Here is a 14,512-nt window from a genome sequence, read left to right as displayed (position 1 = left end):
TGTTGAATCCACCATTATTATTTTTTAAACCTCCAGGTGTTCAAAAACTCGGGTGAATATACATTTTAAAAAATTATATATTTATTATCAGTTATCGATATCAGTATCGGCTTTGAGGAGCAGGAAGTTATCAATATCGGTATCGGTTTCAAAAAAAGGATATCGTGCACCCCTAATCTCGATTAGTGGATATTATTTTTCACCCAAAAACTTCCTTGAAATGGAAACACAAACAGAGAGTTATCCAAAATCAATTGCATTTTCTCTTTCCAAAAATATTTCCTAAACTGAAGTGCAGATAACTGATAATCTTCTTAAATGTAATGATAAGGTAATTTTTACTGCATTTATTCCCACCATTGACAGCAAGTATGCGAACGACGTGGAATCCCTCGCGAGCATGTGCGTGCTTGACTGCTGTGCGTTCCTATACACATATTTTTGTGTGCCTGGCACCAGGCAGCCGGCGGTGCGTCTCGCTCAGGGTGGGTACTTGGCACTGTGACACACATATAAACGCATTCCACTTTTTTTCCCTTTCATACTCTAATTCAGTCGTCAAGCGTGCACTCGGGCTGAACTGTAAATAGCAACCCTTAGCAATTAAACTGGAAATATTTATGTCATGTCCAGACAATCTCACTGCAGTCTGACATATTTGTTTAAGATAACATGCTTATAATATGTATTGAACATGAACCTGCTTAGTTTTACTTTTCCAGGAATTTTTATTGATGAAAAATAATAACCATTATCAGAGATATTTTTAATAACGGAGATTTTTTGGCAGGTTGAAAATCAATAGATGTGAATATGCCATTAGAAATAAATGGGGAAGTTTTTGTCAAATTTTGGTGGAACCGTACTTTTTGGCAAAAACTGAATAAAATTCTTCCATGCTGGTCGGTAAACCTCCGTAGGTCACTTCCTACATTACAGCCAACTTCCTGTTCGTTTTGGGTAACTTCCTGTTTGTTTCTCCATTTATAGGAGGTTTTGGGTGAAAAATAACTATTCAAAAAGATTTATTTTTTTTTTTTACATAACTAACCACCGATATTTTTTTTTTAATGATGGAACATTTTTCAGGTTGAAAATCAATAGATATAATTTTTGCCATTGGAAATGAATGGGGAAGTTTTTATCAAATGTTGGTGCAATTGTACTTTTTTGGGCAAAACTGAATAGGATTCTTCCATGCTGGTCAGTTAACTTCCGTAGGTCACTTCCTGTTGATTTTGGGTAATTTCATGTTGATTTGGAGGCAATTACAGCCAACTTCCTGTTCTTTTTGGGCAAGTTCCTGTTTGTTTCTCCATTTATAGGAAGTTTAGGGTAAAAAATTATAACTATTCAAGGAGATTTTTTTAGATAACTAACCACCAATCGTTTTTTTTTTATTATTAAATTAAATGAGAATTTTTGCTGGTTGAAAATCAATAGGTATGAATTGCCATTGGAAATGAATGGGGAAGTTTTTGTCAAATTTTGGTGCAACTGTACTTTTTTGGGCAAAACTGAATAGGATTCTTCCATGCTGGTCAGTAAACTTCCGTAGGTCACTTCCTGTTGATTTTGGGTAACTTCATGTTGATTTGGGGGCAATTACAGCCAACTTCCTGTTCTTTTTGGGCAAGTTCCTGTTTGTTTCTCCATTTACAGGAGGTTTTGGGTAAAAAAAATAATATCTATTCAAGGAGATTTTTTTAAAATAACTAACCACCAATAGTTTTTTTTTTTTTGGGTGAGAATTTTTGCAGGTTGAAAATCAATAGGTGTGAATTTGCCATTGGAAATTAATGGGGACATTTTTGTCAAATTTTGGTGGAACTGCACTTTTTGGCAAAATCTGAATTAGATTCTACCATGCTGGTCATGCTTGGGTCACCTCATGTTGATTTTGGGGATAATTACAGCCAACTTCCTGTTCTTTTTGGGTAACTTCCTGTTTGTTTCTCCATTTATAGGAGGTTTTGGGTGAAAAATAAGTATTCAAAAAGATTTTTTTTTTTTTTTTACATAACTAACCACCGATAACTTTTTTAATGGAAAATTTTTGCAGTTTGAAAATCAATTGATATGAATTTGCCATTGGAAATGAATGGGGAAGTTTTTGTCAAATTTTGGTGCAACTGTACATTTTTGGGCAAAACTGAATAGGATTCTTCCATGCTGGTCAGTTAACTTCCGTAGGTCACTTCCTGTTGATTTTGGGTAATTTCATGTTGATTTGGGGGCAATTACAGCCAACTTCCTGTTCTTTTTGGGCAAGTTCCTGTTTGTTTCTCCATTTACAGGAAGTTTAGGGTAAAGAATTATAACTATTCAAGGAGATTTTTTTAGATAACTAACCACCAATCGTTTTTTTTTTTTTTTTTTTTTTATTAAATTAAATGAGAATTTTTGCTGGTTGAAAATCAATAGGTATGAATTGCCATTGGAAATGAATGGGGAAGTTTTTGTCAAATTTTGGTGCAACTGTACTTTTTTGGGCAAAACTGAATAGGATTCTTCCATGCTGGTCAGTAAACTTCCGTAGGTCACTTCCTGTTGATTTTGGGTAACTTCATGTTGATTTGGGGGCAATTACAGCCAACTTCCTGTTCTTTTTGGGCAAGTTCCTGTTTGTTTCTCCATTTACAGGAGGTTTTGGGTAAAAAAAATAATATCTATTCAAGGAGATTTTTTTTAAAATAACTAACCACCAATAGTTTTGTTTTTTTTGTGAGAATTTTTGCAGGTTGAAAATCAATAGGTGTGAATTTGCCATTGGAAATTAATGGGGACATTTTTGTCAAATTTTGGTGGAACTGCACTTTTTGGCAAAATCTGAATTAGATTCTACCATGCTGGTCATGCTTGGGTCACCTCATGTTGATTTTGGGGATAATTACAGCCAACTTCCTGTTCTTTTTGGGTAACTTCCTGTTTGTTTCTCCATTTATAGGAGGTTTTGGGTGAAAAATAAGTATTCAAAAAGATTTTTTTTTTACATAACTAACCACCGATAACTTTTTTAATGGAAAATTTTTGCAGGTTGAATATCAATTGATATGAATTTGCCATTGGAAATGAATGGGGAAGTTTTTGTCAAATTTTGGTGCAACTGTACTTTTTTGTGCAAAACTGAATAGGATTCTTCCATGCTGGTCAGTTAACTTCCGTAGGTCACTTCCTGTTGATTTTGGGTAACTTCATGTTGATTTGGGGGCAATTACAGCCAACTTCCTGTTCTTTTTGGGCAAGTTCCTGTTTGTTTCACCATTTACAGGAAGTTTTGGGTAAAAAATAATATCTATTCAAGGAGATTTTTTTAGATAACTAACCACCAATTGTTTTTTTTTTTTAATTAAATGAGAATTTTTGCAGGTTGGAAATCAATAGGTGTGAATTTGCCACTGGAAATGAATGGGGACGTTTTTGTCAAATTTTGGTGAAACTGTACTTTTTGGAAAAATCTGAATTGAGTTCTTCCATGCTGGTCAGTAAACTTCCGTAGGTCACTTCCTGTTGATTTTGGGTAACTTCATGTTGATTTGGGGGCAATTACAGCCAACTTCCTGTACTTTTTGGGCAATTTCCTGTTTGTTTCTCCATTTACAGGAAGTTTTGGGTAAAAAATAACAACTATTCAAGGAGATTTTTTAGATAACCAACCACCAATAGTTTTTTTTTTTTTTTTAATGAGAATTTTTGCAGGTTGAAAATCAATAGGTGTGAATTTGCCATTGGAAATGAATGGAGACGTTTTTGTCAAATTTTGGTGGAACTGTACTTTTTGGCAAAATCTGAATTGGATTCTACCATGCTGGTCGTGCTTGGGTCACCTCATGTTGATTTTGGGGCATTTACATGGGAGTTTCTTCTTTGTTTTGGGCAACTTCCTGTTTGTTTTTTGTGATTTTGGTGAAAAATAATAACCACAAATTGATTTTTGTTTTTAATAATAGAGAATTTTTGCAGGTTGAAAATCAATAGGTGTGAATTTGCCATTGGAAATGAATGGAGACGTTTTTGTCAAATTTTGGTGGAACTGGACTTTTTGGCAAAATCTGAATTGGATTCTACCATGCTGGTCGTGCTTGGGTCACCTCATGTTGATTTTGGGGCATTTACATGGGAGTTTCTTATTTATTTTGGGTAACTTCCTGTTTGTTTTTTGTGATTTTGGTGAAAAATAATAACCACAAATTGATTTTTGTTTTTAATAATAGAGAATTTTTAGCAGGTTGAAAATCAATAGATGTGAATATGCAATTAGAAATGAATGGGGAAGTTTTTGTCAAATTTTGGTGGAACTGTACTTTTTGACAAAAAAAAAAAAAAACTGAATAGGATTTGTCCATGCAAGTCAGTAAGCTTCTTTAGGTCACTTCCTGTAGATTTTTGGACCCCTCATGTTGATTTAGGGTGATATACAGGTGACTTCCAGTTCATTTCGAGTAATTTCCAGTTTGTTTTTTTATTTTTTTCCCACAGTTTTTGGTGAAAAATAATAACCATTCAAAGAGATTTTTTTTTTTTAACAAATGAGATTTTTGGGGACAGGTTGGAAATCATTTGGCTTGAATTTGCCATTGGAAATAAAATGCGCAAGTTTTTTTCAAATTTTGGTACAATCGTACTTTTTGGCAAAAAAATTTATAGAAATTTCTATGCTGGTAAGTAAACTTGGGTAGGTCACTTCATGTTGATTTTGGGGAACTTCATGTTGATTTGGGGGCAATTAAAGCCAACTTCCTGTTCTTTTTGGGCAAATTCCTGTTTGTTTCTCCAGTTACAGGAGGGTTTGGGTAAAAAATAATAACTATTCAAGGAGATTTTTTTAGATAACTAACCACCAATAGTTTTTTTTGTCTTGTTTTTTTTAAATAATTTTTGCAGGTTGAAAATCAATAGGTGTGAATTTGCCATTGGAAATGAATGGGGACGTTTTTTGTCAAATTTTGGTGGAACTGTACTTTTTGGCAAAATCTGAATTGGATTCTACCATACTGGTCGTGCTTGGGTCACCTCATGTTGATTTGGGGGCATTTACATGGGAGTTTCTTCTTTATTATGGGTAACTTCCTGTTTGTTTTTTTCCATTTCGAGGAAGTTTTTGATGAAAAATAATAACCACAAATTGATTTTTGTTTTTAATAATAGAGAATTTTTGGCAGGTTGAAAATCAATAGATGTGAATATGCCATTAGAAATGAATGGGGAAGTTTTTTTGTCAAATTTGGGTGGAACTGTACTTTTTGAGGGGGAAAAAAAAAAAAAACTGAATATGATTTGTCCATGCAAGTCAGTAAGCTTCTTTAGGTCACTTTCTGTTGATTTTTGGACCCCTCATGTTGATTTAGGGTCAAATACAGGTGACTTCCAGTTCATTTCGAGTAATTTCCAGTTTGTTTTTCCATTTTTTCCCCCACAGTTTTTGGTGAAAAATAATAACCATTCAAAGAGATTTTTTTTTTTTTAGCAAAGGAGATTTTTGGGGACAGGTTGGAAATCAATTGGCTTGAATTTGCCATTGAAAATTAAATGCGCAAATTTTTCAAATTTTGATACAATCGTACTTTTGGTTAAAAACTGAATAAAAATTTCCACGCTGGTCAGTAAACGTCCGTTGGTCACTCCATGTTGATTTTGGGACATTCGCAGGTGCCTTCCTGTTAATTTTGGGTAACTTCCTGCTTGTTTTTCCGTTTACAGGACGTTTTTGCTGAAAAATAAAAACCATTCAAAGAAATAATTTTTTTAAATAATGGAGAATTTTTTGGCAGGTTGAAAATCAATTGGTGTGAATTTGTCATTGTAATAAATGGGGAGGTTTTTGTCAAATTTTGGTGCAACCGTGCTTTTTGGGGGGCCAACAACTGACTGGACAAACTACAGTAGATCACTTCAGGGGTCATTTCAGTTTTATTTTGGGGCATTTAAATGTGACTTCCTGGATATTTTTGAACACATTTCCTTTTGACTGTAGTTGTCCTTCAAACAAATCCATAACTATGATTTGGCCTTTGACAAAAAATGAAATGAAATTGCAAAATTATGTACCTCATTTGCACGATTTAAGCTCAAATGTGTGTGTGTGAATGATGCCAATTTTTGTTGTTGTTGTTGTTGGTGTTTTTGGGGTCACTCTATTACTTCCTATATGGATTTTTTTTCAAAAATTAAGTTCGAATCAATCCTTTGAAATTGTATCTGTATTTTTAAAAAAAAAACAGGGTTATTTAATGGATACGTAACTGACTCGTTGTGGTCTCTAAATCCCGAAGGAAGCGTCAGCTGCAGTTCCTGCTAGAGGGGCGTGGCCGGCGGGCGGGGCTCAGCCCGGAGGAGCTGCGGGACAACGGGAAGCTGGTGGGCGAAGGCCTAAGCCGAGCGCTCTTCAACTACCCCAGCCGGGATGGCAGCACGGAGAGCCCGGAGGTTAGCATGAATACTCGTCACACTTTGCAAACCCAACTGTCTCAAAACTGGCTTTCATACTGGACAGCAACTTCAAACTGAACTTCAACATCAGTTCGGTAGTTACACAGCAGCACTTTGAAACTGGATTACCGTAATGCACTTTTTTGTAACCTTTTAACTGTAACATGTAAGAGGGAGAACGTTATTCGTGTTCTGGCCTGAAGGTCATTTTAGGGTGAAGCTACGTAGCTGAGATCTGTCATGACAGAACATTACTCCTCAAGTTCAGCATTCGCTTCAATGATATCTAGCGCCATCTAGCATCGTGAATGGGTATAATGTCTTGACCGCGAATATAAGAGACCCCCACTTTTTCAGTCTTATTTCAATGCAAAAAACACAGTCTTATATTCGGGCCAATACGGTATTACCCTTCATTGAAAAAGCTATATTATATATTTAATACATGTTTTGACCTGCGGAGGGCGCCAAGTTTTAGACGCGCAATGCATGCTGGGAGTGATAATGCGTTTTTTCTGTTCACACACTGGTTGTACTTTAAAATTCTATTCAGTTTTAGCCAAAAAGTACAGTTGCACCAAAATTTGACAAAAACACGTTTATTTCCAATGGCAAATTCACGCAAATGGATTTTCATTCTGTCAAAAATTCTCTATTATAAAAAAAACCCTCTTTGAATGGTTATTATTTTTCACCCCCCAAAAAAACCAGGAAGTTACCCAAAATTGCCAGGAAGTCACTTGTAATTGCCCCAAAATCAACATGAGGTGACACAAAATCAAAAAGGTTTTGCCAAAAAATATGGTTGCACCGAAATTTGAAAAAAAACTTCCGCATTTATTTCCAATGGCAAATTCATGCCAGTTGATTTTCAATCTGCCAAAAATTCTGTTATTAAAAAAATCTCTTTGAATGGTTATTTTTTTTCACCCAAAAATACCTGTAAATTGGAAAAAAAAAAACATAGGAAGTTACCCAAAATGAAGCGGTAGTCACCGGTAAATGCCCCAAAATTAATACAAGCGTGACCAGCATGGAAGAATCCTATTCAGAGTTTGCCAAAAAGTACAGTTCCACCAAAATTTGACGAAAATTAAATTCAATTCCCATGGCAAATTATCATCTATTGATTTTCACCCTGCAAAAATTCTCCATTATTTAAAAGATATCTATTGGTGGTTAGTCATTATAAAAAAATCTCTTTGAATAGTTATTATTTTTCACCAAAAACGTCTTGTAAATGGAAAAACAAACAGGAAGTTACCCAAAATGAATGACGCCCCAAAATCAACGTGAGGTGACCCAAAATCCACAGGAAGTGACTTAGAGAAGTTTACTGACTAGCATGGAAAAAATCCTGTTGGTTTATCCAAAAAGTACAGTTGCACCAAAATCTGACAAAAACCTCCCAATTCAATTCCAATGACAAACTGACACCAATTGATTTTAAACCTGCCAAAAAAATCTCACCTGTAAATGCGCCCAAATCAACATGACGTTACCCAAAATCGACAGGAAGTGACCGACGGAAATTTACTGACCAGCATGTAAAAATTCGATTCAGTTTTAGCCAAAAAAGTACCGTTCCACCAAAATTTGACCAAAAAAAATCCCTATTCATTTCCAATGGCAAAAATACTTCAAAATGAATCTAGTCCAGCATTTTTTTTATCTGATTCACATAAATCACACATATGAAATTCACAAAACAAGATGTACAAAAATTAAGTTTTTGCCAAAAAAATATCCTTCCACCAAAATTTGACAAAAAACCTCCTAATTCAATGGCTCCATTCATTTCCAATGGCCAATTTGGAAATGTAAAACTAAGCAGATACATACTGTACATATTATGAGCATGTTATCTTAAATGGGTCCTCAGACTTAAAGACTTGTCCTCTTTTACTAAAATATGTTATCTGAAACATATAAAAATATATAATATTTAGTATATGTTTTGACCTTCTGAGGGCGCCATTTTTTACACGCGCAGTCCATGCTGTGGCTGATGACGTGGTTGGGCTGAACTGGGACAATATCTGTGCTAGTTAGCAAGCGAAGCTAGTATGACGACTGGCATGATTTTGCCACATTCTGCTGCTGGTTAGATTGTTTTGTTACAGAGATGTGGGGTGAGTTCCCAACGTCGTACCATTTGCAGCTCATCAGCAGTGTCTTTAAACCGATCCTAGGCGGCTTGCCAAGATATTGACTTGCAGCCATTTAACAGTTTGCATATCCCTTCGTTGTTAGTTGCATCATTGCCTTGGTTTTTTTCCCGTTGGTCTGCTTCTCACCGCGGTTTTGCCTCGGTTTTTTTTTGTTTTGTTTTTTTAATCGATCCCGACCTATGTCATGGACCCTTTTGGGTTTTTTTTGTGTTCAATAAACCCTTTTACGCAATCCCCATGTTATAGTTGTTACTCAAATTATTATAACCCATACTAACATTTATCTTTTAAGAACTACAAGTCTTTCTGTCCGTGGTTCCCTTTAAATTACAATTTACACACAGTCCGCATCTCCTTAGCCACACTTGTTTATTCATGAAAGGAACAAAATAACCTGAAAACAATGTCCCACGTCACAGGAGGGCGCTTCGGAGGCATCGGAGCGCGCCGCCACCGTTGACCTTTACGTCAAGGATCTGGTACGCCGGGCGTCCGAGACCAACGTAAAGGGCGAAGCCTTGCACCACCTGTGGCCCGCATTGTTCGCCGAAATGGTGCGCGACTGCGTGATAGAGATGAGAGACCTAGCGGCCTTCCGCCAAGCCAGCCTTGCCAAGCTGTCCAAATGAATGAGGACGGCTCACGATCTTGACCAGTAACCACGTACGCACTCACACCTGGAAGCACCTTCTCCCACATGAAAGACCCATTGATTGAATGTAGTTGGGACAGCTTTTGAAATGACCACAATCTGTTTTGAATGATTGTTTTTTTTGTCTTAAACCTCATATATGTTCATCTTCCATGTGTCTTGCCTGATAGAAGACAGAAGGGCACAAACCAGGTCTTTGTTTGAAAAAACACTGGACTTGTCTATTGTACTGCACTTAGTATTAAAAAAGATGAGCTATTAACACACATTTGCGCACCTTATTCCGTTTAATTCAAAGTACTGTTTACATGTGTTTATTTACTTTAAAGATGGGCTGCATCCAAATGAGCTTTTAATCATGGTATAGGGTCATTCCCTGGTTAAAAAACACAGTCAGAGTGGTTTTCTGAACCATTCACTTGTGAGAAACCTGCGATTGTCTCCTGTCTGGCAGTGGGGGCTGCTGAAACGCTCGGTTGGTGCCTAGCTCCGCCTCTTTCCCTGAGCTCCTCCTCCTTATTCTCACGAAGGTCGCCTAGCCCAACTTACTATAGGCAGTAAGGTAATAAATTTTTTTATTCAAGAGATAAATAAATAATGCTAATCAATAATAATAAATAATATTTACTTATTAATGAAATTTATTTTACTTACAGTATATTGTTTACAGCGTTAACTTTATGATAATTATTTTTTTTCAATTTGTCCAAAGTCCACGATCATGTTTCTACATGATCGTTATATTTTCCATATTTTCATGTGAAATCATGACAGTTCACATCATGTAAAAAACATAATTATCATTTAAAAACATACCTCAAAGGGTGATAATTATCATGTAAAACTCTGATAATTATTTAAAAACGTGATAATCATGTGAAAATGTGTTATGATGTAAAAACAACTATCACAAAAAAAAACTGAAATAATCATGTAAATATGTGATAACTATGTATAATTTTGATAATTATGTAAGAACAATCATGTCAAAGCGTAATAATCATCATGTAAAACTGATTATTATCATTTTAAAACATGATAATCATGCAAAAACGTTTTAAGCAAGAAGTGATAACTAAATGTTTAAATCTTGATAAAAAAACGTGATAATCTTCATGTAAAACATAATTATCATTTAAAAACGTGATAACTATGATGTAAAAACATGATAAAAAATATGTAAAAACATGATAATTGTCGTTTAAAATACTGATAATCATGTATAAACGTGTTACGTATCATGTAAACTGTGCTAATTATTTAAAACGTGATTGTTCATGTAAAAACTTTAACTATGACAAAAAAAAATCAAGTAAATACATGACATCTTGTATTAACGTGATCACTACCAGAAAATAACCCAAAACTATCATGTTAATACGTGATAACTATCATATGATAAAGCGATGACTATATGTAAAATCTTGATAATTATGTAAAAATGTGATAGCTGTCTTGTAAAAATCAGATATAGTGTAAAAACATCATGTAAAACCGTGATAATTATGTAAAAACATGACAGCTATCTTGTAAAAACGAGATAAGCATAACTATATAAAAAAAAACTTTCATGTAGATATGTGATAACTATAATGTAATAATGTGATAACTGTATGTAAAATCTTGATAATTAAAAACGTGATAGCTATCATGTAAAAACGATTATCATGTAAAAATGATTATCACAACTTTGCATGATAATTATGATGTAAAAACATAATTATGTAAAACGTGATAAGTATCATGGAAAAACATGATAATTATCATATAATATGATCATTAAGTAAAAACGTGATAGTCATCTAAAAATGTGATGACAATCATGTAAAATCATGATATGTAAAAAACGTGATAATTATGTAAAAATGGAAAACTATCATGTAATGATGTGATAATTACTGTATGTAAAAACGTGATATTTATCAGATAAAACCATGATAATTATCAAGTAAAAACGTGATGACTATCATGTGATGACGTGATAATTATGTAAAAACGTGATATTTATTAGATAAAACCATGATAATTATCAAGTAAAAACGTGATGACTATTTTGTAAAAACGTGATAAATGTGTACAAAATGTGATATTTATGCAAAAACATGACAACTATCATGGATAAACGTTAAAACAATCATGTAAAAACTTGATAACTATCATGTAAAGGCATGATAACTTAGGTCAAAATGTGATATGTGTGAATGTATAATATGATAATACATAATATGATATATTGTAAAAACATGATAATTATAATGTAAATACGTGATAATCATCATGTAAAAATGCGACAATAAACACGTAAAACGTGCTAATTATGTAAAAACGTAACGACCCTGTAAAAACTTGATAATTATAATGTAAAGGCATGATAACTTAGGTAAAAATGTGATATGATGTGTGTGATAATATATGATATGATAATATATAATATGATGTAAAAACATAATTATAATGTAAAAACATGATAATCATCAGGTAAAAACGCGGCAATAAACACATAAAAACGTGCTAATGATGTAAAAACAAAAAAAAACAAAAACAAAAAAATTTGATCATTCTCATGTAAAACCATGAAAATTATGTAAAACCTTAAAAATTATCCCGTATAAACATAATTATCACGTAAAAATGATAATTATCATGCAAAAATGTGATAATCATACAAAAACATGATCTCTTGTGAAAACATGATAATTATAATGTAAACACGTGATGATCATCACGTAAAAACTTTTTTTAATGTAAAAACGTAATAACGATCATATAAAATTATGATATGTCAGAACATCATACTTATCATGTAAAACAATGATAACTATCATGTATAAACATGATAATTATCACATAAAAACGTGATACATATGTACTGTAAATACGTGACGACTACCATGTAAAACCGTCATAAATATGTAAAAATGTGATAATTATGTGAAAACATAACTATCATGAATCAAGAATATTTATAATAATAAGTTGAAAATTAGCGTTTTTTGTTTCCCATTATTCTTGAGGGAAATTCTAAATCAGGCTGCTTAGGACAGCTATACTTTTGCCAAGATCGTCATCCATTGAATCTGGTGCGGCCGCCGATTTCGTGCCAATGTAGTTACCCCAGTCAAAAATTGTATCACCTCGGCGGAGCCATATGGATGTAGATTTGTGTCTTCGTTATTCGATTCCCAAAAAAGTTGCTTCAATTTCAAAAAAAAAAAAAAAAGTTTAATCAAAATATATATATTTTGAATTAAAAAAAAAGTCACTTCAATCAAAAAAAAAAAAAAAAGTGTTTGAATGCAAAAATAAAATTGAAATTCAAAAAAATGCATTTGAAAGCCCATTTTTCTTTTGATTTTTTTTTTTATGATTGAAGCCAATATTTTTTGGGTTGAAGCAAATTTTTTGATTTAAGTAATGTTGTTTTGCATTTGGGCCACATTTTGGCTAGGACATTTGTGTCTTTATTATTCAATCAAAAAATAAGTTGCTTCAACCAAAAAATATATATTTTCAAAAGAAAAATCACTTCAATCAAAAAAAGAAAAATATCAATAATAGGAAAGAAGTTATTGAATGCGAAAAAATATTTGCGACTCAAATATTTGCATTTGAACACTTAATTTTTCATTTAAAAAAAAAAATCTTTTTTTGTGTGACATTTGTGTCTAAATCATTCAATCCATAAAAAAAGTTGCTTCAATCAAAAAAAAAAATTTAAACAAAGAAAAAAAATTAGGGCTGTCAAACGATTAAAATTTTGAATCGAGTTAATTACAGCTTAAAAATGAATTAATCATAATTAATCGCAATTCAAACCATCTATAAAATATGCCATATTTTTCTGTAAATTATTGTTGGAATGGAAAGATAAGGCACAAGATGGATATATACATTCAACATACGGTACATAAGCACTGTATTTGTTGATTATAACAATAAATCAACAAGATGGCATTAACATTATTAACATTCTGTTAAAGCGATCCATGGATAGAAAGACTTGTAGTTCTTAAAAGATAAATGTTAGTACAAGTTATAGAAATTGTATATTAAAACTCCTCTTAATGTTTTCGTTTTAATAAAATTTGTAAAATTTTCAATAAAAAAATAAACTAGTAGCCCGTCATTGTTGATGTCAATAATTACACAATGCTCATGGGTGCTTAAGCCCATAAAATCAGTCGCACCCAAGCGCCAGCAGAGTGTGACAAAACTCCAAAAAACACAAGTAACAAGTTAGCTTTGCACTGTGCTGTCATTTTAATCTGTTTGAGCGGGGCATGTGCGTCAAATATTTTAACATGATTAATTTAAAAAATGAATTACCGCCCGTTAACGCGATAATTTTGACAGCCCTAAAAAAAATCATTAGAATTTTTTTGTTGTTGTTGAAAATAATATGCAAACCAAATGACCGTCTGACGTGCTAGTCACATGATATGTTCGAAAAATCATTTTGACCCATTATAAAAATATATTTTTTGTTCATTTCATTCATTTTTGTTGTTTGGTTTCTTGCTTTACATCAATTACATGCAATGACATTTTTCGGCCACCGGGGGGGGGGGCTCGCCCCCTGCCCCCCTCTTAAACTCCGCTTATGAATATGCCTGAGAAATAGGCCACACCTTGCTTTACAGGTCCTAAGAATAAGCGATAGCTGTCCATTTGCACCTGCCAGTCAAAATGAATTGGATGTCTAGCGCCGTCAATGAGTTAAATGAGTGCCCAGTAAAGGTTAAAAAAGAAAATAAGCAGTGCATGAAAAGGTTCACGACTTACACACTTGTTTCTCTTGATTTCCGTTTGCGATTCTTGAAGCTAGGAAGTAAAATGACTTCTTTTTTAATATCTGTATTCTGTATTGATTTGATTTTTTTTCTGCACAGTGAACAACTTAAAAACTTGTTTTTGTCGTCTATTTGAGTTGCTCACTTCTACACTGAGTGTAGTTTAAATATATTAGTTTGATATTGTAATTAAAAACAATATTTGAAGGGGGAAGCAGCTTGCATAAGGAGTACATCCACCGTTTTCTTCCAGTAGGGGGCGGAAAAGGGTCATATTTTCTCACCGTGTGTGGCTCGCTCCTTCATTCAGGCTCATCTATGCGTAAAAGTCACAAGCGGGATTTTCAGGCGCTTCTGTGGAACTCCTCCCGAGTTTTTGACGCGATTCTTAGGGATCCAGAATGTTTGTTTCACACTACACGGCAGGTGGTGGTGGTGGACAGGCAAAGCTTGGAGAAAAAGTGGATTAA

At 33.6% G+C, this 14,512-nt stretch overlaps 1 protein-coding gene across 3 annotated transcripts in view; it reads left to right on the top strand.

Annotated features, from left to right (window-relative positions):
• LOC130920948 (leucine-rich repeat-containing protein 49) overlaps nt 1–10,151 on the top strand; it is a 94,764-nt gene extending 84,613 nt beyond the window's left edge. For 2 of the 3 annotated variants that reach the window (XM_057844518.1, XM_057844526.1), the window contains exons 17-18: nt 6,273–6,426; nt 9,020–10,151. In XM_057844518.1, the coding sequence (XP_057700501.1) occupies nt 6,273–6,426; nt 9,020–9,229 (364 nt within the window). In that variant the 3' untranslated portion in view covers nt 9,230–10,151. Of the gene's footprint in view, nt 1–6,272; nt 6,427–9,019 lie in introns of those variants that run through there. The other variant, XR_009064264.1, reaches the window with a different exon arrangement.
• The last annotated feature ends 4,361 nt before the right edge of the window (nt 10,152–14,512 follow it).

The sequence above is a fragment of the Corythoichthys intestinalis genome, chromosome 1 (genome assembly GCF_030265065.1).
Source record: "Corythoichthys intestinalis isolate RoL2023-P3 chromosome 1, ASM3026506v1, whole genome shotgun sequence".
NCBI lineage: Eukaryota > Metazoa > Chordata > Actinopteri > Syngnathiformes > Syngnathidae > Corythoichthys > Corythoichthys intestinalis.
The sequence above is the reverse complement of the archived record's forward strand: the minus strand, read 5'-3'. Positions and strand labels throughout refer to the sequence as shown.